The 26409-nt window shown below is 33.6% G+C and overlaps 2 protein-coding genes across 13 annotated transcripts in view; one reads left to right on the top strand and one right to left on the bottom strand.

Moving 5' to 3' along the window:
• LOC137654709 (uncharacterized) overlaps positions 1–26409 on the top strand; it is a 294512-nt gene that overhangs the window by 103516 nt on the left and 164587 nt on the right. For 7 of the 12 annotated variants that reach the window (XM_068388658.1, XM_068388649.1, XM_068388616.1 and 4 more), the window contains exon 2: positions 26219–26240. The exons of 4 other annotated variants lie outside the window; for them this stretch is intronic. The gene's annotated coding sequence lies outside the window, so the exon portion shown is untranslated. Of the gene's footprint in view, positions 1–24505; positions 24525–26218; positions 26241–26409 lie in introns of those variants that run through there. One more of the 12 variants, XM_068388633.1, reaches the window with a different exon arrangement.
• On the bottom strand, positions 111–24489 carry LOC137654764 (uncharacterized). The gene is made up of 5 exons (XM_068388702.1): positions 24412–24489; positions 6506–6632; positions 4399–4580; positions 4093–4190; positions 111–649 (listed from the first exon to the last, which is right to left on the bottom strand). Exons 2-5 carry the CDS (start codon positions 6624–6626, stop codon positions 445–447), a joined length of 606 nt encoding a protein of 201 aa, XP_068244803.1. The 5' UTR covers positions 6627–6632; positions 24412–24489; the 3' UTR covers positions 111–444.

The following is a 26409-nucleotide window of genomic DNA, read 5'->3' as shown; positions in this document are numbered from 1 at the left end:
GCAGCTTGATATGATAAAGATTTCTCACCTATGAAGAAAAAGGACATTTGTATTAATAGTGTGTGTTATTATTTGGCACATGCTGGCTTCTTGCTAAATGTTTGTTTGTGTTTATTTTTTTTTTATACGAAAAGAAGCAAATGCTATATTAGTTGTAAAAACTTAAATTTAGGATTTACCCATAATTTACAGGCCGATTAATTAGTTTTATATAAACCGTTCGTAATTGTGATATATTTATCCGATAAAGCTGCTAAGGTTGCTTAGATTACTTAAAAAAATTATGTTAAATGTTTTTGTGTTTTCAATTATAGATATAACACTCTGGGAAGCTTCTCAACTCTATAAAGCAATGCGAGTCCAAGTGAGTACATATAAAGTACCGATATATTTGTTAAAAATAGCCAGGTTTCTTTTGTGTTGTTGAAATGTACGAATCTTGTGTTAAACCAATTGTAAATTGAGCTTAGAAGCTATGTACTGCCACACTTTGAGCACAGGCATGTTTAGAATCTTGCTTGCAGGGATATTGCATTTCGGGTAAGCTTTCTTGCAGTCTTGGATGGAATTTGTGAATCCTTCTCTTGCTGCAAGCATGTAACGCCACATCAAGGATTCATGGGAAGCTTTCACGGGCCCGTGCATTTGCCTGTTGGAATAATTGAGGTAAACGTTAAATGGTTACTTTAGTAATAATAGTAGGAACGGTTTTAGTTTGGAAAAACGTTTTGTAATGACTGTGAAAATATTTAGAATGTGTTTTATAGTACAAGAAATAAGAAAAGTGAGTTTGACCCTAGAGTTTCCATTTTTTTTTTTTATTCAGAAACGGTTACTGTGTGAAGAGATTTGTTAAGATGAAATAATTAAGTAACTTAAGAGGAATCATTAAGATTTATATAAACTACACTTAGAAAATTCATATAAACTACACTTTGAAATTCATAAGTTTGCCTTAGGGGCATTATATAAAGATGATGAACATGCAATAAAAACTATCTTTTTACTTGCACACTTTCCATGAAATTGATGCTTGAATACACCATTTTGCATTAGTATTAACTTGGCAATAAATTTCATCCTTTAATTGCTCATCTACTTTTGAGTGATAGAACTTTAATGTGCACATAAGATTGTATGGTAGATGACATTACCTTGGCTATAAGAATTGAGAAATTTTATATAGACTTTTACGATGAAGATATGGTTTAAAAATTGATAAAGTCAATAAAGAATATCTGTATTGATTGGGAGAAATATGAAGAGATTTTATCGAAGGTGGTTAGTCGAGAAAAAAATGTATTGGCCAGTAAATATGTCTGTACTCATAAACAAATATAAGTCGTGCAATAAGAGAAGGTAAAATTAATGTTTTAATTTATTATGGTAGTCTATACGTAATATCTGTTTATAATGAATAAAGATGTTGCAGCTATTATTATATTAAAACCTCCCTTGTCTGGTTATTTTTGTATTCTGCACTATGGCCTTTGCAGTTTCTTTATATATATATATATATATATATATATATATATATATATATATATATATATATATATATATATATATATATATATATATATATATATATATATATATATATATATATATATTACACACAGTACACCAATTTAAATTTTCATTAATTGCAAAAACTCTGCCATAAATTCTTGAAATTATTAAAGAGGAGAAAATATTTATAATGAACTGTTTCTCTAATGTCTGCTCGGTTCCTTGTGTTGTTTCAATACTATTGATGTAGGCTTGAATGGTGCCCAAGTAAACTTGTTGGTGTTTAGCAGGAGGTACATTATTCACACTAATTAATTCTTGTATTTCGGCGATAGCAAGTACTGTACTGTGTACGTTGTATGTGCGGGTTTAATGTAAGATTTCCTGTCTTGTAAAAGGCCTGGTATTATTTTCAATTCTTGCACTTATTTGAGTTTACATAAATACAGTAATACAGGGTTTAAGGAACTGTGAATGGTATACAAAAACTTCACCCCCAGGCATAAAGATGAAGTTGCTAGTATTCACAATTACTTTGAACAGTAATGCCAAAGTGACTATAAACGAATGTGCTCGAAAACACTTTTTTTTATTAGTTTAGCAACAGCAGTTGTTACTTAGGATGTGGTGGGGGTTGTGGTAATGTCCCTGACTGGTGAACGCTAGACTGGGGTTTGAGTATCGCTCAAGCTCGTTAGTTCCTTTGGTCGCTTCAACCTCACCATCCTTGTTAGCTAAGGACTTGGGGTTTGAGGAGCCTTTAGGTCTATCTGCCGAGTCATCAGCAGCCATTGTCTGGCCCTCCCTGGTCCTAGCTTCGGATGCTGATCATATGTATATATGGTCAGTCTCTAGGGTATTGTCCTGCTTAATAGGGCAATGTCATTGACCCTTGCCTCTGCCATTCATGAGCAGCCTTTAAACCTTTAAATTGTTGGCATGATACTGTAGTGCTATCAAAGGTTTAGTAGGAGTGCTCTTTTCGCCTTGAACAGAAATGAAATCAAGACATACAGTGCACTGTACTGCATTAGATGTGTACTGGCCAAGATGGACTTAATGCTTATAGTAATTGATTTCAAAATGGAGGAAATGTAAAAAATATTGCCTAAATACTATGATTTGAAAAGAAATCATACGCTAATGTCCTATCTATTTAACCGATTTGCGTTTTGGACAGAGTTACATAGTCTAGCCAACCCTTACACAAAAATCCACTAATTTAATGCTGTGTTGGTCTTGAAATTTGTTAAAAATGATATTGAAAACGGAACGTGCTGGGTCTAAGATATGTTGTAAGTCAATTAACAATGATGGTGCTAAACATAGGAATCTTGGCACAGTTTCTAGAAACGATTGATGCGCTAAAAAAAAAAAAAATCTAAGATTGCAGGTAAACAGGGCTGTCTGTCCATTCCATACCAAGATGGATATTTATTGACATGATTTATTACACGTACGATAGTCTTGGGATAATAATGAAACAATTTCAGTTAGTCTTGGTGTTTTTAAAACCAATCCTTTTAGCAATACATTCCGAATTAAATGATAATATCTCATCTTTATTCAAATTATATATTTGTGTGTGTGTGTGTGTAAGATATATCCTTTCATTGTATGTTTATTCCTAATTGTCAACTCTTCGTCAGATCACTATGATCTGACCTCGTAGATGTCAGGGCAGTCTGCTTGTCTGTTTTCCCATTTTGCTCATGTCTGTGTGAGTGAACTTAATTGAATTTTGATGAGTAGTTGGTTGAAGTGAGGTTTGATCATTCAAAGGGTAAGTTTTTGTGTAAAAAATGTTGCAATTGAGCTTGTATTGTTGAATAATTCTAAAAGGTGTCCAGATTGGAAAAAGGAGATTCTTTTGAACAATATTGAACGTTAAGTAGGAGTCTGTAGGGAAAGAAAATTTTAAAAAAATGGAGGATCAGAAACTTGGAAGGTAGTATCGTGCTTTATGACTAAAGGGAAATTATATGTCATAACATTTTGTCAAACTATCTGATCACTGCAAATCCTGCTAGGTTAAATGGATGCAAATTCGGCACGATAGTAGACCATCGGATATAGTTGTGTATTAAGGAAGGTAGTTAGTGTGTCGTAGGTGAATGGACTAACTATGAAATTGATAGCGTTAGACCATCTTATATGAAGATATATTGTTCATCTGACTTTTATAACTATATGGCTGTTGCACCATGTCGTTGCCACACATTTTTCGTATTGTTTAGGTCACACTTTGTGCAATAGCCCATCATATGTGTATGTATTCCCACCATCATACAAAATTAGGTGCATATAGGCTGTTCAGAAGTCAGTTTGTTTGCATATCAATATTACTTAGTAGAAGGAAAAACACTTAGCAATGCCATGATAATAAGTATATGACTGAGTATGAATAGGTTGTAAAAGTTGAATGTGCCAAAAATAATTTGAGAGGTGTCGAAAAACATGCGGTGGTGTAGCGTACATAAAAGGTAAAAGAATGTGGGAAATCGTCGAAAGAATCCCATGTTGTCTTTAGCTTATTAAGGTATAAGATAAATAGAATTGAAAAATATAAAAATTTAGTACCTGAGTTCCTTCATGAAAATCTCGCCGATTGGTGAATAGACCTCTGGTTCCGATGCTAATTCACATATCAGCCTTTCTTGACATCCCATGTAGAGGAGCTGCAATATTAACAGGCCTTAAGTAAATTGGCATTGCTATATAAGATATCTATTTTTTACCAAGTGTAGCTTGTGATGTTACCCCACTTTTAAATGCTAATTAAAAATTAAGCTTATCAGCATTGATGACATCGTCTTGGTTTTTAACCTAAAGGTATATTTACTTCAGTTGAAGAGAACTATAGCAATGACTAATCCTGGAACTTACCTCCAGGTGCGAGAAATACACAGAGAGCTTTTCCAACTGCTGCTCATAAGCAGGTTCCCAAAAGAGGGATTGTGGAATTTCATCATCATCTTCCACGTAGTTGCCATTAGAGTTGAACGTTCTTCCATTCACGGGGGCCAGAGTTGGAAGTGCCAATGATATGGGCATGTTAAGTAGGAAACCTGTAGGGAATATTTAGGGGAATAATTCACTCGTGTAGTTACATTACAATTGTGCATTTTTGATACACAAACAACCTCTCCACAGGTTATTATCTGTATACATGATAAATTGTAGGAAAAGTATAGAATTAGATGACATACTTTTTCACATCCGTTTTCTTATACTCGTTTGTTTAGAACTGTGGAAGGGTTATGTTGGGAGATTGCATGATTAAGAAATAGGTTATTCAAGTTTTAAAATTCCATACCAGCTTTGTGTAAAAACTAGACATTGTTTCATCCTTAGAAAAAAAAAGTTTGTCTTCAAGTTGTTAGTGTTTAGAAGATATTAGTAAATATATGGAAAATTATTATGACAAACGTACAGGGGAGGAAGTTGAAGGGAATTTGCGGGAAATTGCGATATATGATTTTATCAATCTGTAGGGTTCATGGTAATTTCCAGTGGCCCATTGTAAATTATTTGAAGTTGAGGAGCATTTATCCACTGCTAGTCTTAAAGGCGTTTGTCTACAGACTGTATTCTGCTCACAAATCCCAAACATATAATTGAAGAGAGAAATAACTGTTCTTTGGGAAAGCAAAAGTGATTATTTTAACACGAATGACTACAGTAAATGTCTTTATCGTGAAAATCTGAAGTGAAGTGAAAAGTGTTTACTAGAGCGTTGGATTTGGATATGTGGTGATATGCTACATTTAATCTATAATGAATATGAAGAGGAATATTTGAGAAGAAAGAAAATTCTACTGTATTTCCTGAGAAGATAAGGAGGCCAATTGTTTTTTAAAGAACGAAAATCATAAATAAAAGGGCAGTATAGAGACATAATGCCTTCATTGTAAAAATAATTCGATGCTACTTAGTATGATATCTATCGCCTCTTTTCTGCTATAATATGATATCTACCAACCATTTATTATTACAGAAGTTAAGGAATAAGAACCAGTTGAACCAAGTGATTAATTAGATCATTAAAATAACGCCAAAACAATAGCTCATGCAGCTGCGCGCGGTAGCTGCATGGGGTTTTCTTTTGGAGTTATTTTAATTATCTGATTAATCAATTAGTTCAAACTAGTTTTTATTCCTTACCTTACCATTATGCCTCTATGCACTGCTCAAGTAATAACTATATTTTTATGGCGTTGGATATTTTCATGCGGTAAGGTATATGGATGTTAGAGTGGAAGGTACACAGATAAAGTAAATTGCAGTTTGTGCATGCAAGTGAAAACAAGTTGCATTTAAACTTATTTGTATGTTCTGCACTCGAGAGTAAATGCAATCCCATTCTGTGAATTTGTGATGCTTATATTTTTTCATCACTGTCTGATATTAAGCTTGTTATATTACAGTTAGTATACTGTCATTAGAAGTTGCCAGTTTGGGCGTACCAATATTTTCTAGTTACAAGTTTGTGCTTAAAGGGCCAAATTTCCAATTGGATAACAAGTCACAAATAAGTGGAGATTTGTGCTCGGTGGGGCAGCAGGAGGTTGCAAGGTGGTTGGGTGATTTCCGTCTCTAGGGATACTATTGTTACATCAGATGATGACGTCGAAAGTGCAGACCACATAGGTGTTGTTTTTGTCTATGGGACATGGGAAGAATTGATAGGTGGCGAGTGTAAGTATACTGGCATTACGTAAAATTGTCGTAACTTCGGGTCCAGGGACTTGAGTGAAATTATTATAGGTTCTGAAACTGACTGCAGTAGGCTAGTTGGAGACGTTATTTAGTGATACTCTTTAAATATACTGATTTCCTATCGAGTTACTATAAGAGCTTTCATGAATGGCACAGTAAACATTAGAATTAATAGATTATGGTACCACTTTACTCAAGTTTTGAAGGATTAAGTCTTAAGCGGGATGACATTCCAAGACAGTCATGTGCGTGTCTAATATGAATTTATGCTTACCGAGAGTGATAGGAGCCTCGGGGTTTATGAAGAGGTACCTCTTCTGTCTCGATGCCTCTGAAAACTGACTGGAGAAGCAAAGTACCATTCCCAACACGATTGTTGAAATAAATGCCCTCATCCTGACCTGCAAAAAAAGGTGTAATTAGATAGAGCTAAATTTGTGGTTCTTGAAATGAAAGCAACAATAATAAGATAGATTTAATGAAATCAGAGTTAGCTGTATAAATTCTATTGGTAATTAAACTCTGTATAGACTTTCCGACATCCAGTAGTCGGTTTTGGTGGTAGGGAACAATAGTAACTATAAGTTAAAATAATGTAATTTGGTTTCCAACATTTTTTGCTTGTCTTCGGTAATATTTGACATAGAGCCATAGAATCATGACCAACTGTCCTTCGATTTATCACAGGGGTTTAGTGCTGGCTACTGACGATACCGTAGCCATTACTTGAGGGTCTTTGCAACGTCCTCCGGCCTCTAGCTACACCCACTTTTTAGCTCTTTTCATTGTTTTGTCTCCAATATTTTTCCATTTCCATCATTATTTTAGCTTGAAATTCATGGTGCAACAACAGGGATTTCCCCCTTCTGAAACAAGGCATTGTATAGCCTCACTGGTGCCGAGCTTGACCAAAAAGGGCCAAACTCTCTCTCTCTCTCTCTCTCTCTCTCTCTCTCTCTCTCTCTCTCTCTCTCTCTCTCTCTCTCTCTCTCTCTCTCTCTATATATATATATATATATATATATATGTATGTATGTAATGGTAGTCTCTCCTGTTATCATCATTATCATCATTATCAGGATTTAGCATATCTAAACACGTCAGTATATTACTTTTATATACAAATTGTTATTTATGACTGCCGAATAGGTTCTTGTGCTTGCTTCGTTATCTAACCGACTAGGTTTATTACGTAATTCTCTCCCTTTTTCTCTGTTCTCTCTCTTCCCCTATGAAAATCCATGAAGTTAATGTTCACTGTTATACAAAATGTTCTTACGATTTTACTCATCCTTTACATTGGTGTTTTCTTCAGTACAATAAACATTACGAAGGTATTTGGATGTACGATAGTAAAATAACTTGAGATAGTTCTCACCTTGTCAGGAAGATAAAATTATAATAATCGTATACAAGTAGTCCAGTGATATGTATTTGTAGATTTTATTTTTTCGCAGATCCTTGTCAAATTATTGAGACATCAATTTGTAAAAAATGAATTTGGATTGTGGTACTGTATTTATAAATGTACCTTGATGTTGTTTGTGTTGTACGCAATTAGTTTTAAATCAAGCTTTGTGCATAGTAATTCATAATAAACTTTTCACAAATCAAGTCATATGGGTAGTGTAAGATTAGGAATTGTGATTTTATTCTTTGGTAGGAAATAAGTATATGCTGTAGTTTGGGAATTTTATTCTTGTAAATTTGTTGTATGAATTTTCTAAATGAGATGTTACTGCTAATAAATGATGGTGCATAAGATTTCAAGTTGAAAGTCTTTCCTTGCTACACAAATAAATATATTGCAAAACTTTATTCGTTTATCTGGTCCCAGGAAGGGCATCGCCATCATCCTGCATATTCGTGTAATCTCGGTGAAATTACCTTTGTTCTCTTTCATTCCTAGAACGGTTCAGATGCTACCGGGATTCCCAGGAAGCAATTAGAACGGATAACCTCCTTTCATCCGACGTTTCAAACATTCCCTCCAGTTGTATTAAAGTTATTTATGGATGAATGAGTAACCTCGTGCAGTTTATTAAGCTATAATCCATAGCTTTTCCTGTTGTGTATAAATAAGAATGAAGGAAACGGCATCCCCTAAATTTAGTAGATGATGTAGATCTGGGATTTAGCGAGTATTGCTAAGTGGACGGTGAATGAGTGTTATTAAATTTCCCGGGGACCAGGATTCTCATGTTTCATCTGAATGATAGGTGGTTGCGAGTTCGTGGCGTGTTATACGTGTAAGATTTGTGATAGTCTCTTGAACCTTCTCACCACACTTTATTATTATTAGTTTCATAAAGTTCCTTGGAAATTGAGGATGCAGATTTAATGTAACTTATTATATTTTGTTTTACGAAGTCTTTTGAACTCTGGTGGTATGGAAACAAGAATGAAATTTCCTGTGTGGCAGAACTGTTATTTTGTCGGAAATAGTTTTTGCGATTGCGAAGTACTGTGTTATATTACTTTTGTAAAATTTTAATGCCATGAATCGTGTGAAAATGTGTTCTGATGATATCGATATTTTTTGGATCTAGCTGGCATGTGTCCTTAGTCATCTCAGTTACCTTAGATATTACCAGTATGTTTTTTATGTGAAACAACTTTTAGGAACTGTAGTTTTTATTCATGAGAAGGTAATTGACAGTTTTTACGGATAGCATGTGAAATTTTTGTTTTAACTTTTCTCTGAAATTTTGCATAACTTGAGATTTTTAAGGAATAGCTGAGCTTCCAGTAAAGCTTTCTGAGATAGCAAAGAAATGGCAGTTTTCGAAGCAGTGGTTAACTTGGATGCAAAATTACTTTACTGTAATGTTTAGTCTCGCGATAAAGAAAAAATACTTGATTTTGCACTTATTTGTTTGATTTGACTTTCGATTTTATGGTGATGATTATTATTAGTGTGGTTTTAATTGAATTCATGTATACTTCTAAAATCTCTGCACGATTCCTTGTAAAAATGCGAATGTCTTATTTTAGCCTTTAATATTTATATTTATAAATTTGAGTGATGTAGAGTTTCTTGTTTCTCTAAAAATAAAAACATGTGATTTATATTTTGCTCCTGTCATTTCCTTTTTTTTCACTTTGTAAAGGTCGCTGTTAAAAGAAACAGGTCGCGTGTTTTTTTCAACGTTTTTTATTGATTAGTCGTGATACAGTAAAATTGCGACTCTCTCTCTCTCTCTCTCTCTCTCTCTCTCTCTCTCTCTCTCTCTCTCTCTCTCTCTCTCTCTCTCTCTCTCTCTCTCTAGTTTTTTCTCTTGAGATATATAGCCCCCAGAATAAGTATTAGTAAAACACGGGACAAGAGTTTTGTTGTTTTATACTTCTTGGATACGATCTGAAATTATTTAGCAAGAAATTATATCCGTAACAATTTTTGAGAAGTATATTGTAAGCGTAGTATTAACAAGTGTCAAATTCTTATATAATATTATACCTCCTGTGAATGTTGATGCCGGTTTGAGAGCCAGTAAAAGTTAGATTGTTTTGAAGTCATTTTTTGAAACGTGTATGCACGTAGAACCCGCTACTCGGAATAAGACCCATTGATAGAACATTTATTGCCCAAGTTGGAGTGGTTTCTTTGGAAGTTGGTTAGATTCCCAACAGTTTTGTTCTTACCATAAAATCGCAATTTTTTCAACATTCCTATTGCTAATGTGCATATGAAATTTATTTATTATTATACGTTATGCTGTGATGCTTATAAATCTATTAATAAACGGTGGAAATATCATGTCGATGGTAAATCCATGACTGAAAGTTTGGGAGAAGAGGAAGTTCAATTGGCAATGGTTGGGTTTGCATGAAAGTGGTATTTTGATTATTATTTTTTTCTCAACTTATGTATTTATTAGGTGTGTGAATGGTATGGCATATTGTATGTATATGTATTTTTATATATTTATCCGATTCAATATATTTACCATACTGTAAAATATTTATGACTGCACTGGTCCCAGTACCTACCCTTTTTCTTAAATTTTATAACCCGGTCTAATTCGTTCCAAATGAATAGGGGGGGGGGGAAGTCGTGAATTGATGTCATTTCGTGTATGTATGTATGTATGCATGTATGTATGTATATATATTTATATATTTATGTATATATATATATTTTATATATATATATATATATATATATATATATATATATATATATATATATATATATATGTGTGTGTGTGTGTGTGTGTGTGTAAGGTATCAGCCTTAATTTTCTATCTTTTTGTAAATGTCCCTACGGAATTAAGAAACCCAACTCCTTCATCACCATTCCGTCGTTTCTGGTCCGTCTTTTAGACCATCAATCCGGCGTTGCAATATTTCTAAAATTATTCCCTTTTCACTGGCCGTTAGTCTTCCATTCTTTTCACAGGGCCGAACCACTTCACAATGCTTTGATGCAATCTTCTATTGCACTAACCTTGTAGATATTTTTTTAGTATCCGTTTCCTCACACATTTTATTTAATTCACAATTCTTACAGAATAATTAGTTCAACAATCTCTTTAAAACATCGCCACCTTGACTTCCCCAGACAATAGTAAAACGTTTGCCTCGCCAGCCAGCCGGAATGCTTTAGTCAATTTTTTACGTTCCATTGGGGAATTGTTGGGTGGCAACGGGAAAGAAGGGCATGGTCCTTCTGACCGACTCCGCATTCCAAATAACTTTTTATGAACGGAATCAGGTTCAGGTTCAGGGTCGAGGCGTAGTCTTAGCAACGGCTCCTCTAATAATTTGGTGAATTGAGATTATGTTTTTTATATTGTTTTGTCTTTTTCTCCGCATTAGATATAAAAGGCATTTTTTTTCTATTTCATTTACTAACTGAAAATTATCCTAATATTTTCTTCGTATGGTTGTTCCAGGTCAATTAATTAATTTCTATTCTATATTCCTGGACAAGTAAAGAATAATGGTTAATTCTTATTTTCATAAAAATTACAGTTTACACTTCCCCTGTTGTTTATATCGATAGTGTTTAGTTTTAACGTATTTGTTTTTGCTCTAAAGAATATTACTAGTGTAAATGTATTTTCATATTTGTTCTTTAATTCCTTTCTTTATCTTTCTGTACATTTCTAAGCTCTCCTTACTTTCTAATTCGTCTTTCCATTTTCAGTATCCCACTTTCTGGTTTCAGATGTTATTTCTGTCTTTCATTCTTCTTATTTGCCTTATACCCAGGTTTAGTTAATTTTTGTAGATACTTTGCAGGTGGTTTTCACCATTTTCCTCCTTTTTTTTTGTGTCTGTTTATTGCTTTAACAATTTTTTTTCCATTCATAGTACTGTTTATGTACTGCAGCTTTCCATCTGTCACCCTTGTTTTCATAGAAGATGCCCCTATCTCTCCTCTTAATGTAGTATTAGCTATGCTTGGCATCTAATATTTTCCTTAATACCCCAGTTTTTATCCTTTGTAGTTTCTTTATTTCAGTTTCCGACAAGTTTATGTTGGATCCATACAGAATAGATGGTAATGCAATATTTTTCCTAAATGTTTTTCCTATTAATACTTGGTTACAACTATTCTCTATGATTGATTATGTTACGTTAGCTATTTTAGTGTTTTTTTTTCTATAATTTCTCTTTTCTGTACCTATTAATGTCTAGTTTAATTCCTAAGTATGCAAAATTTTCTACTAACTTGATTCGCTCTATGATCTAACTTTTCTTTCATGGCATATATGCCATAATATTGTACTTTTCCTATTTCTAACACAATTTTTCCGGTTTCTACTAAAAGTTGAATGGTTGGTTTTGCATTCTCTATATCTTCAGCAATCACCAAGGCATCACTTGCAAAGAAATTTTATCCTTTTTCGATTAAATGGAGTCTGCCACTTTTTTTTTTTTTTCTTACTCCACAGAGAAAATGCGATTGGTAAAAATGTGTGTGTGCATTTATACATACATTTCCTTTCAATTTTAGTGTTTTAAGAGATGGTCATAAATACCGAGTTCGAGCACCGTTGATAGGAGCAAGGAATTCACACGAGAGAGGGTTTTTATGTTTAGGACGAGACTGCAATTTGTACCATAAAAACTGAATTTATTGGCGTGGATATTTACTTCTGCCAACGAAGTTGGGAGGAGTTATGTTTTACTCCATGTTTGTGTGTTTGTTAATGCACATCTTCCTGGTCACAATTTTAATCATAGAGTATTGAAACTTGCAGGGATTGAATTACGTAAAAAGCTGGAAATGATTAAATTTTGGAAGGTCAAGATCACGATCAACCAAAATGTCCAATTCACGTAATCAGCCACGTAATCAGCCAAAAGTTTGGATATTGTTGTCACAGAAACTTCAAACTTAGTTCATATTTTAGTGTGTGAAAATCCAACCCAATTCATACATGTTAAGGTTAAAGTTCAAGGTCGATTCCATGGTAAAATTCAAGCAAAAGGTCAAATTCCGATCATCAACTAAACGGCCACAATTTTAATCGTAAAGTAATGAAACTTGCAGGGATTTCAAAATGTTATGTAAAGAGCTGGAAATGATTAAATTTTGAAAGGTTAATGGTCAAGGGAACGAATGACCAAAACATCCATATCACGTAATCAGCTTTAAGTTTGGACATCCTAGGCGCAGAGACCTCAGATTTTATTCATATTTGATTTAATGAAAATTCACGCCAATTAATACATGTTAAGGTCAAAGGTCAAGGTCGAGAAATAAGCTGCTGCGACGGAGGTCTGCGCTCTGCACTCTGCTGAGTACCCCTCCAGTTATATTTTATATTTAATGTATGATTTTGATTCACTGCAAAGTTAAATCCATGTTTAAGGTTCATGGGTTACGTAACGGAAATTTCGAGGTTTGTCATAACTTTATCAAGGGTTCATGCCTTCCTTTTCGATTACTTTCTTCATTCTCGAGGAGTGATGTGACAAATCTTGGCTCTTTCAGGGTGTGTTTGCGTGTTCTTAGTATGAGAGAATAAGTAAAGAAAATCTGCTTTTGATAAAGATATGAATGACTCCTTCATTTTGGCTTGTATTATTATTATTATTATTATTATTATTATTATTATTATTATTATTAACAATATCAATTGATATTAATTTAGGTCCTGTCACACACAGAAAAGCTATAGGCCAGAAAAGACCTACAGGATACGTTTTTCTTATACATTCCTAAGTATTTAGAGCATTATACAGTGTAATTCACGGTATTGTCAAATCCATGTTATCGAACTCTTCGAAAACATTGACGTATGGTATTTTGAGGTTATAGGATTTTTGTTTCCAAGAGTTATACGTGGTTTTTCTTTTACGCCTTATTAAAATTCTGAAATCATAAATAAATTTAATAATTTGCGTAGAACACTTCTCTAAAGTATCAAGTAATTTACTCTTAAAATTATGAAGTATTTTCTCCCCTGAACAAATCTACGCATACCATAGAACTAGAGAAGTTAAACTGGGTTAACTAGTTGTTAAAACCATAGACAGAGAAAAGGAAGTAGCTAAGTAATGGCCGGTGGGTACCTAAACCCAAGTCCTATTCTATAGGCTGAACCCCATCCGAAGCGTGGGGTAAATGAACTCGAACTCGTTCAGTATTCTCCTCCGTTGGTTATGCTGTTATGTGCCTTGAATTATATAGAGACTGGAAAGGCCGGTCAGTCTATTCTCTTCTCCCAATTCATTAGCTGACGATAAAGGGAGATTATCATAGCTTTAATACATGTTTTGAAAAATAGTTTCCTGCTTCTTTTTCATATAAAGATAGTTCAGTACTAGCCGAAAACACGCAGTTATTTAAACCAACTACTTGTCGGTAGTACTTGTATGTATTATGTATGCAGGTGCGGAATCATCCTCGTCAACAATATTGTTATTCCACTGCAATGTGCAGCTAATAGAATGCGGAATGGTTACGAAAGTGTGTTTAACAAGTAACCCCTTGCAGTCTCATCCCTTGTTGCACTTACCCTAATGGCTATCATTGCGTCATGAAATACCACTTGTGCCGCTTCTCATTTCATGTGTGACGTTGAAGTGAATGCCCCTTCAGTCCTCATTGAAAGGCTGAGAGGTATTTTACCAGCCTTTTTATCGACATACTCGTCGGTTTCTTTTTTCTTCTGATTGGTCGAAATAGGTTAGTTCGTACTGTTTTTAACTGTAGTTTTTGTGTGCGTCCTTTTCGTTCATTTAGTTATTGTAGATCGTTTAAAAATTTCTCTTGAATTCTTGGATCAAGGCTGGGAAAGAGATTGGAGGATAATTCTTTTTGGAAGTAGATAAAGAAAAAAAAACTCAAAAGACAAATCCATTTTAAAAGACCTGGCGGCGGTCTGTTTTGGATGATTCACGCAATTAATAATGAATCTGATAGCAAAGGAACCCTATTTAGGAATATTCAACTTGTTGGTAACTATTTTAATGTGTAAATACTTGTCATGCGTTTTCCTGGTATCTTGTAGATGCTGGTAGTTTCATCTAAATATTAAGATAATTTATAAAGAGAAAGCAATATCATCGTAGCAATTTCCTATAGTCATTTTTATTTTAATTAGGCAGATTTTCACAGACTCGCAGCGGTGCCCTTTTAGCTCGGAAAAGTTTCCTGGTCGCTGATTGGTTGGGCAAGATAATTCTAACCAATCAGCGATCAGGAAACTCTACCGAGCTAAAAGGGCACCCGTGCGAGTCGGTGCAAATCTGCCTCGCTAAAAATAAATGACTATAGTAGACCGAAGTATAGAAAGCTAAAATTATTATTATTATTATTATTATTATTATTATTATTATTATTAGAACCCTAGTTGGAAAAGCAAGATACTATAAGCTCAAGGTCTCCAACATGGGAAAATAGCCCAGTGAGGAGAGGAAATAAGGAAATAAATAAAAATTAGGAAATAAAAGCTAAAACGGGAAAATGAAAAAGTAGTAAATAAACGAACAATTACAATAAAATATTTTTAAAAATTTTAAAAAGCAACAACAGCATTAAAACATATTTCATATATAAACTATAAAAGGACTCATGTCAACCTGTTCAATATAAAAACATATGCTGCAAGTTTGAACTATTCAAGTTCTACCGATTCAACTACTCGATTAGGAAGATCATTCCACAACTTGGTCACAACTGGAATAAAACTTCTAGAGTACTGTGTAGTATTGAGCCTCATGATGGAGAAGGCCTGACTATTAGAATTAACGGCATGCCTATTATTACGAACAGGATGGAACTGTTCGGGAAGATCTAAATATAAAGGATGGTGAGAATTATAAAAAATCTTATGCAACATGCATAATGAACTATTTGAACGACGGTGCCAGAGATTAATATCTAGATCAGGAATAAGAAATTTAATAGACCGCAAGTTCCTGTCCAACAAATTAAGATAAGAGAATCATCAGCTGAAGACCAGACATGAGAACAATACTTGAAACAAGGCAGAATGAAAGAATTAAAACACTACTTCAGAATAGATTGACCACCAAAAATCTTAAAACTTTCTCAATGAGCCAATTTTTTGTGCAATTGAAGAAGACCCAGACCTAATGTGTTTCTCAAAAGTAAATTTGCTGTTGACGATCACCTAAAATTTCAAGTCATACAAAGTTAAAGAAACATTATCAATGCTGAGATCCGGATGTGGAGGAACCTCTCCACACACACACACACACACACACACACACACAATATATATATATATATATACACAGTATATATATATATATATATAGATAGATAGATAGATATATATATAAATAGATAGATATAGATAGATAGATAGATATAGATAGATAGATATAAATATAAAAATAAATGATAGATATAAATAGATATATATAAATAGATAGATAATATATATATATATATATAAAATATAGAATATATATATAGATAGATAATATATATATATATATATATATATAAATAGATAGATAATATATATATGTATATATATAAATGTAGATAATATATATATATATATATATATATATATATATATATATATATATATATATATATATATATATATATATATATATATAATATATATATATATGATATATATATATATATATTTATGATATATGTATATATATATTATATATATGTATATATGTATATATATATATTATATATATGTATATATGATATATATATTATATATATATATATATATATATATGTATATATGTATATATATATATTGTATATATGTATATATGTATTATATATTGTATATATGTATATATGTATATATGTATATATATATATTATATATGTATATATTATATATATATTGTATATATATGTATATATATATATATATATTGTATATATTGTATATATGTATATATATATATTGTATATACGTATATGTATATATATATATGTATATTATATATATATATATATATATATATTTATATATATATATATATGTATATATATATATATTATATATATATATATATATATATATATAAAGAGAGAGAGAGAGAGCTTATGTTTGTATGTGGTTGTGTATACTGTATATGCGATTGTGTATGCATATTGGTCATATGTATGCGTATCATTAAGCGTATTGGTTCAATATCCTGGGGAATATTGTAGGTAACGGTCTCCAATCTCCTTCCCTTCCCTTCCCCTGACTAGATGGTGCGTGACCGGCATTGGCATTATAAACATCGCTCGACGCTCAGTCATGGAACGGGTTTGAATAGTGAGCAGCCAAGGTTACCCAATGCCATCCACAGAGTAATGGTATGGGTTGAGTAATGGAAACCAGAGGGTCATGAATACGTTTATGTGGTCTTGAAGGTAGTTTGCTTTCTCTCTCTCTCTCTCTCTCTCTCTCTCTCTCTCTCTCTCTCTCTGATAGGTGTGTTAAGTGTGTGATATTAGGAAATGAGAATTTGATATCTAAGAGTTGGATAATCGGCCTAGTGGGTTCAAAATAATGAATATATAAATTCTAGAAAAAATACTAAGAAAAATATACTGTAACATAACTGAATGATAAAACCGCAAGCACTTACTTTTTCATCTAAACTTATTACTCTAAAACTGATACTCGTGATGACCGTGTTCCACTGAATAGCACTTTGCCTGGCTCATGAAATTAAATTATATATCTTTTATAGAGTAGTTACGAGTAGATGGACAATGGAAGAATTAGGGTGAAATGTAATAGCGTGGAAATAACTTACTTTTTTGAAACAAGCTGGAATAATGTGGTTAGTTGCGGCAGTCGTTAATCTCGCAACGGGACCGAGGTTTTACTCTCTCTCTCTCTCTCTCTCTCTCTCTCTCTCTCTCTCTCTCTCTCTCTCTCTCTCTCTCTCTCTGTTAAAAAACAAACTCTTAGAAATGTCCATTATTTCGTCTGAAATATGAGCTCTCGGCTTATAAAATGACCGGAATTGTCGTTCCAAATCCGCTGGACCTGACCACAAATTTGTGACTTACGTAAGATGTCCATAATTCTCGAAACTTTTAAGATGTGAATTGCGTTAGCCCGGGGCAAATCTAGGTTATAAGCCGAACATCAAATTTTCTGAAAGCCTGTCATTTTTAATTTCATTGTTCCATTACTCAATCCTGGTGACATGTTACTTCTTCAGTAAATTAAGATGATGAATGATGTATTCTTATAACCAAAATTATTTAATTAGTTTTCTTGCATTTTATTCTTTTTCGATATTTTTTTATTTGTTTCCTCCATTCGTGCTCTTTCAATAAAGAGAGATATGTAGAGGTCAGTTTAACCACACAACAGCTAGTGCAGATGCTCTATTCCTAACAATTCCAAAGTTGACGCCTTCTAGTCTGCATGCCAACGTTAGTGGTTGAGGTTTAGCTCGCCATTAGGCGGAGTTGAAGCTGCCGATATATATGTTTGATGTTATGGTGGCTGTTAAGAATGGAAAATTGACCATAGAGCTGGAAGTCTTAAAGATATTGACACAGTTTTTGATGACTTCAGCGTAGGAAATCTGTTTAGAAGAGGAACTTACGCTTCTTGAGAAATTCATGTTTTAATGCGGTATGTGGCAATCTAGAGAAAATTAGCTGTTGGAATTCTTATCTCGAGCATGCTATGAATGCCTATTGTAATTTATATATTGTAATTTATATAAGTATAATCGGTGATGTTTAGATATGTAAATTCAATATCCGTTGATTATCTGGTTGCCAGTTAAAGAGCTAATTTCACTGGTGGTCATGCTGTTTTAACAAAGTAGTTTTGCTCACATGGATTCATCATTTTCCGCTAGAGAATTATGGGGTCTTTTGACTTGCCAGACAGGACTACATTGGATCCTTCTCTCTGGTTACGGTTCATGGCATATTCTTTACTTCTCCTCTGCCCTCATACACCTGACAACACTAAGATTACCAAACAATTCTTCACCCAAGGTGTTACAGCACCGTAACTTTTCAGTGGCCACTGTCCTCTTGTTTAGGATAGAAGAGACTTTAGCTATGGTCAGCAGCTCTTCTAGGAGGACACCCCAAAATCAAACCATTGTTCTTTAGTCTTGGGTAGTGCCATAGCCTCTGTACTATGGTCTTCCGCTGTCTTGGGTTAGAGTTCTCTTGCTTGAGGGTACACCCGGGCACGCTGTTCTGTCTTGTTTCTCATCCTCTTGTTTTGTTAAAATGTTTGTAGTTTATATAGGAGATATTTATTTTAATGTTGTTACTATTAAACATTTTATTTTTCCTTGTTTCCTTTCCTCTCTGGGCTATTTTCCCTGTTGGAGCCCCTGGGCTTATAGGATCCTGCTTTTCCATCTAGGGTTGTAGCTTAGCAAGTAATAATGATAATGATATTGAACATCGTCAACCGATATTGTGAGAGAGAGAGAGAGAGAGAGAGAGAGAGAGAGAGAGAGAGAGAGAGAGAGAGAGAGAGAGAGAGAGAGATTAATAAGCAACAGATCGAATCAAACATAGGCTTAATGTAGAACAGAGCAGTTGCGAAGTAGTTGAAAAGTGTTAATTAATGAATTCGATATAAAAAGTGAAAGATGGGGATTGGATGATGGTTTGTAGTGTTCAGTGTATTTCTAATTTGAATGCAATACAATGTTCCCTTTCCCCAATTTCTCTGCTTTCACTTTTCAGCTGCCTTTTTTTATCGCACATTTCCTCCTCATGAATGGTAGTTGATAGTGGCGGTGGGATTTTAGTAACTGCAAAGTATACTAATTTTGGGAAATGAAATAAAGATATTCGTATGCGCCGATTGATTTAGACTGAATAACACTTTGGTTACTGGTCGCATGGCTTTATCAAATTCATTGATGTAAAGGGGAGGTAAACGTCGCAAGTTGGTGCCAGTAGGCCTACAGTCTGTGACCTGCTGCATTGATTCTGATATAGTACGTGATTATATATATTAAGCTATTTATAAATCATTATTTATCACATCTATTTAATTTAAAACTGTAAATGTATCGCGGACATCCTTGAATGTACTTAGAAATAAGTAGGAATCAGAATAAGATCCCTCCTATAAACGCCAACTGCAGTGTTCATCGAGATGGACTTGGAAGTGATGAGTAATGACCATTTGAGGGATGTTTAATAAATTGCATGTAATTATGATACTTTGATAGTGACCCACGAGGATAATGGGCGTAGCACATTCATGTAACGCTTGCCAGAACAGAGGAGTAACGAGATAATAGATAATGGTTAATTACGTGCAAAGCAAGCCACGTCGGAGCCAGGCTATATTACCTTGGTCGGAGCAAAGACTATCTGAGGAAAGTATCGTATATTTACTGTATTTCCGTTGTGATTGAATATATATCAAAATTATTCTTAGCTACTAGCTAGAGTTTTGCATTTTTTTCTTACTTTTTACAACCCACCTACTATACTGGTAACAAAATATCACAGGCCGTATAGTGCACTGACACAATCAGTTTATCACAATGGCGAAGGTCTTGTGACACAAGTGATATTTTAAGTTCGAGAGGATTAATGAACAAGGCAAAAGCTTTGGCAGGTATGGTGCTAATTTGTATCACAATATGAAAGAAGTTACATAGTTCTAAAGAAGGGATGGACAAGATGTGGAAAGGTAATGTAGACATAGAACGGGATTCCTTGATTTTGATGAAGGAATCAACTTCTCTCGCTTTCTATCAAAATATATAAAGCCTAGTGGAAACTGTGAACAGGCATACTGATAAATTCAGATGCATAGCATAGCATAAAGTACTCAACCATATGCGTACTGAATGGGGCCTCTTTTGGAATTAAAAGGAAGAAAGAGAGAAATATTGGAATTAAAAGGGGAAAAAAGGAAGAGGACCTTAAATATTAAAGCTAGAAGATGGAAGTTATGCAAGTAATTGCTTACATATTCATTCATTATGATGTCGGAAATAAACGGGGCGGGGGATATGATGGAACAGACTAATTTAGCTTAACTTGTATTCAACAGAATGTAAATTGGTTGTAAGTGAATGCAATTTGCTGGTGTGAACGAAATAGAATATAAGAGAAGGAACATAGTGCCTTGGCGATAAAGTTTGGCTATAACGTGAGTGTTTATTTTAAGGTCAAGTAAAGAGAAAATGATCGGATAGATTTAAAAAAAAAAAATCTAAGAAAATAACGTTTTTGAGGAAAAAAAGTTTATGAAGACATTTAAGGCTTAAATAAAAGAACAAGAATATATTAATTTAGTTACTGTGTGTGATTCAGGTAGGATAGTAGTTACACGATAGGTAATGGTATAATAAACATTCAGTTCGGATGAAACAAAGAGAAGAAACAGAGTTCTAGATATGGTGAGGCTGTAATACGAGAAATAAGTTGTGGTAGTTCTTTTTCCATTAAATAATTGAACAAATTACTGGTTTTGTCATAGACTGTCGAAATGTGACGCTTGAATGCGGATGACGGGAATTTTTGTTCTTTAAACTCAAGTATCAGGAGCCTGTAAAGCAATGTCTTTGCAATAGGTTTGGTGTGGTTAAATCTTTAATAATAGAATAAGGAACATACTGTGCAATTACGGTCAGATTAAATATTAGTCTGATGTGGATGGTAACTTTAACATGTTATATTACGCACCGAATCTTAGATATATAACTTTTTAGATATATTTGGATAATTAGGAATCCTGTGTATTTATGTTTAGCTGTTTGCTCGTGCCAAGTTGAAGCGAAGCTTTCTTCAATTATTTTCTTGATGTTTGTAGACGACGTGAAAATAATAAACTTATGCATTTGCTCGTAAATTAAATTCTTTGTAACAGCAGTGTAGGAGGTAATATAAAAGTCATCGTACTCTTACTTTGTGACTTAGTTGATGTTAATAAAAAGGGTTTGATGTTGACACCAGTTTATAAGAAGTACTAGTCTCTGATGTATGCCTGATCAGAGACCATAACTACAGCTGAAATAGTGTCACGATCTTTTTATTAACTTGGATCTGTGAATCGTGTGGGACACGCTCACCAGCTGCCTGAGGAGAGAGAGAGAGAGAGAGAGAGAGAGAGAGAGAGAGAGAGAGAGAGAGATCGTGTGGAAAATCATCTATAGGTATTTTATTAACCACAAAAATAGGGAGGGGCGGCGTTGACTGGACGGAGTTCGGTGTGTTGGTTTGGAAGACAGCCGGGTCATCTTCACTTTAGGTATTTGCGTTCATTAAAAAAAACTTCTCCCAAACTAGACGACAGAGAATTTCTCTCTCTCTCTCTCTCTCTCTCTCTCTCTCTCTCTCTCTCTCTCTCTCTCTCTCTCTCTCTCTCTCAGTAAGACGGGATTGACCATTCTTGCGAATGACATTTTTGGTTGATAACCCGACTGACTTGGAATTTAAATTGCATAGATCTTGTGCATTAAACATCTCAGACTTAAAATTTGAAGAGCCTTTCTTGTTCCTGATTTATTTACTCATGATTATTAGTCCAATTTTATTCAAAATCTAGTTAAATTCATCTATTATATAATCGATTCACATTGCGGTATTTCGAAAAGAATGGTTATAGAAGACCACATCTAGGTTACCATTAGAATCTCACTTGTCCACACAGTAGATGCATGAAGTGTTGCGCTAATGTAGATAAAGTACTATGTCCATCTTTTTTTAATTCGTCTATTTTTACCGTCAGTCACTTGTTTAAATTACCTTTATTTTTTTCTGATTTTGTGGTTTGTGGCATCCAGAAGTTCAGGTAGCCTAGGGGTCAAATTATATACCTATAGAGGTACCGCTAGAATGCCCAGCCGCTAACCAACCAGTCCATGCCACACCCATAAGGTCGTCAACCCAGTTGCACAGAAACTGGTTTTCAAACCGCTGCGTGTCCGTCCTGCTGACCTAGATTTTGGTCTTTCAATGAAAAAAAAAAAAAGATTTTTCAGTTAATCTCGCTTGTGTACACTTTTTCTTTGATATACGTATTCCTTTTACAGGATTCTGAATCTCAATCTCTTTCTCTCTCTCTCTCTCTCTCTCTCTCTCTCTCTCTCTGATCTGCTGACCAAATTTCACCCCTATATTGCAGGCAGCTAATTGCCATAGTTTCTCTATATCTTAAAATTATATTGATGAAGATTATTAGTTAAATATTTATTATATTGTTTTCCGTTATGTTTATAAAGTTATTTAGTGTGAATAATGGGGGAGGCTGATCTTTTATATCACTTCTGGTGACCCAGAGGTTCCTAAAAAAAGCTGAAGCGCAAAACCCTGCCTGACAGTCTTGCCACATACCCTAATCCTACTCATCTTCCACTCGTTTACATGTAATTTATCTATGATTAGGTTTTAGGATTTGATTAGTTTTCATTCTCTCTCTCTCTCTCTCTCTCTCTCTCTCTCTCTCTCTCTCTCTCTCTCTGTACAAACGTAATAGCTCTTATTAAAAGTAAACATTGAACTAATGTTATGATACAAAGTTTGATTTGTTTCCATGACTTGCGTTAAAGTTAGTTAATTACCCGAAACGAGTTGAATTTCTATGTTATTTATTGACTCAATAAATGTGGAGACTTAAGGTTATTATAAACAGTCTAATCAACCATTCTTTTATAAAGTTTGAGTAGTCCTTATATTATTATTCTAGTTTAACCTCAATACCGTGAAGTTAAAGTGCGCATAATAATGCTTTGAATATGATAGACTTTGCTCGCTGAAATTTTGCTCTTTTTTTTGTTATATGAGAATAATGGTAAATTCTTGTCTGGATATTGAATGGGGTATATTGATTGCAAAGACTCGTTGTTATTTTAGAAAGCTAAGCTTTTGAATAGCTAAGATACCATCTTATTATGAATAAGTGTTTAGTTTATAAATTCAATAAAGTCAGATTCACACCATGTCTGTTAATTGATATAAAAGTTTTTCGTAAAAATCTAATTATTCACCTAGTTTTAGTGTTTTTTGCGAAGTTGGGATATATTGCCTTCATATCGTGTTGGTAACATTTGACAAGTTTTATAGTCTGTTTCTCACACATTCAAACACACACACACACATATATATATATATAAATATATATATATATATATATATATATATATATATATATATATATATAAATGAATATATATATGTATAAATATATATATATATATATATATATATATATATATATATATATATATATATATATAAATGTGTATAGATAAACATATAAATATGTAAATATAAATATACATATGTGTATATATATATATATATATATATATATATATATATATATATATATATATATATATATATATATATATTACATTGGTTCTCGTGACCTTTCCATTTTAATGCTCAACCCAACCGCAATCGAAATCGGTTTTACACTGAATCGACGCAGAGTATTAATTGATTGGTAGTAGTTCGCCGGGTAGCACACAACAGTTGTTATTTCTAGTGATTGATACGACAGTTATTTGGAGCTGTGTGCGGTAGGACGAGTTACGGTTATTTGAGATACTTCACATCCTTCTATATAGACACTGCTGCACACTTGGCCATCCTTCATCTTTGTCCCCATCAATAGACTTTCTCACAGGAACATTGTGAATTCTTCCATGCCAAATTTCAAAGATTCTTATTCATAAAATCAGTAGCTTGAAAAGAAACCGAAATCGCTGAAACGTAGTTGTCTGTTCGTTTGAGGAATGGAGAACATAAACACTCACCACACTTCAAGTCTTCGTGCTGAAAAAAATACCACAGGTCACAGTCGCTCCTCGCACATCGGTTGCCGGCAGCCGACTGGCGATCATCATGTGAGGAGAATCGAGTAGATCGGGTAATGAGAATCTTTCCTCGTTTTGTTACGAAACACCTTTTTTTCCCCCCTTTTGAAATGTAGGTTGCTTAAATGGTACTCTGTTCCGTTCACAGACCTTCATGATATCTGTTGTCTGAAATGTGAAAAGCTGTTGTAGTATTGATGTGGATATTTCAATACAAAGAACTGAGAAGATTTGAGCGAAATCATCTGCTATAATCTAAGACGGGTTCCCAACCTTTTTGTTCTTAACCCCTTGGGCATTTTTATAGATTCCTGTGTACCCCTAAATTGATGATGAAAAAAATACACTATGAAATTTATATTGTTCTATTTTTATTATTCAATTTGATTACTGATTACCGCATGTAATTTTTATGCTCAGTTCTGGCCAATCAATTCCTAGGTAGTAGGGTGGCCAGGGCACCAGCCACCCGTTGAGATACTACCACTATAGAGTTATGGGGTCCTTTGACTGGCCAGACAGTGCTACGTTGGACCCCTCTCTCAGGTTACGGTTTACTTTCCTTTGTGTACGCATACACCGAATAGTCTCGCCCTCATACACCTGGCAACACTGAAATTACCAAACTATTCTTCTTCACCCAAGGGGTTAACTACTGCAGCTCTTCCAGGAGAACACCACTCCAAAATTAAACCATTGTTCTCTAGTCATGGGTAGTGCCATAGTCTCTGTACCATGGTCTTCCACCATCTTGGGTGAGAGTTCTCTTGCTTGAGGGTACACTCGGGCACACTATTCTATCTAATTTCTCTTCCTCTTGTTTTAAAGTTTTTATAGTTTGTTTAGGAAATATTTTTATGTTGTTACTGTTCTTAAAATATTTTATTTTCCTTGTTTCCTTTCTTCGCTAGGTTTTTTTCCCTGTTGGGGCCCTTGGGCTTATAGCATCCTACTTTTCTAAATAGGGTTGTAGCTTAGCAGGTAATAATAATAACGATAATAATAATGATGATAATGACGATAATGATGATAATGATGATGAAGATGATGATAATAATAATAGTAATAATAATATTAGTAATAATAATATTAGTAATAATAATATTAGTATTAGTAATAGTAGTATTAGTAATAGTAGTAATAATAATAGTAATATTAGTAATAATAATAATAATATTAGTAATACATTGCTTCAATTTTTCATTTTTGTTGAATTTTCTTGAAAAGGCAATGGCTGTGTGAAATCACATCTAAATGAACTGGCTGCCGAATAAGATCAATTTCTCCAACGGTGTTAGCCTTAATTATTTTTGTATTTCTTACGATACGACAATAGCCTCAAAATAAGTGGTTACTTATCTACTTACTTCATTAGTTGCATATAAAATTACTTAATTGGTTACTTGTCTACTTACCTAATTACTTAACATTGTTACTTTCAGAACGCTTATGTGGTCTCATGCCACACAGAAATCTTGGACATAAAGTAGGATTCGCTAGGTTTTATGTCACGTACAAAAGTTAAAAGTTTCAATCTCAAATATTTGAAGAAGTATATCTTTTAGTCATTATAAATTATCAAATTTACCATAGCGTAACTCAGAAAACCAGAAAATAATTAATTTTCCTTAAAAACTTGAATTATTATTAGTGATCATGTTAAGTGGGATGTTATCCATTGAAAATTTGCTGATCATAATCAGTTTCATATTTGTTACTAATTATGTTTTTTTTTTTATTTTTGCAGATGGTATGATTAACATGAACAGGTAAGAGGGTATTACCGAGACTTTAAAAAGTTAGTTAATTTTGTTAATAAAAAAACCAGTCATTAATGGTGGTCCCCCAGGAGACACGAAGTCGATTTAAAAAAGTTTGCATCTCATTTATTAATACATCTTTTATTCTGCAAATCTAAATATCCTTCTGTGTCTCCTC

Source organism: Palaemon carinicauda, chromosome 1 (assembly GCF_036898095.1).
Source record: "Palaemon carinicauda isolate YSFRI2023 chromosome 1, ASM3689809v2, whole genome shotgun sequence".
In the NCBI taxonomy this organism is placed as follows: Eukaryota; Metazoa; Arthropoda; class Malacostraca; order Decapoda; family Palaemonidae; genus Palaemon; species Palaemon carinicauda.
Note: the sequence above shows the minus strand (reverse complement) of the source record. Positions and strands in the feature narration are given on the sequence as shown.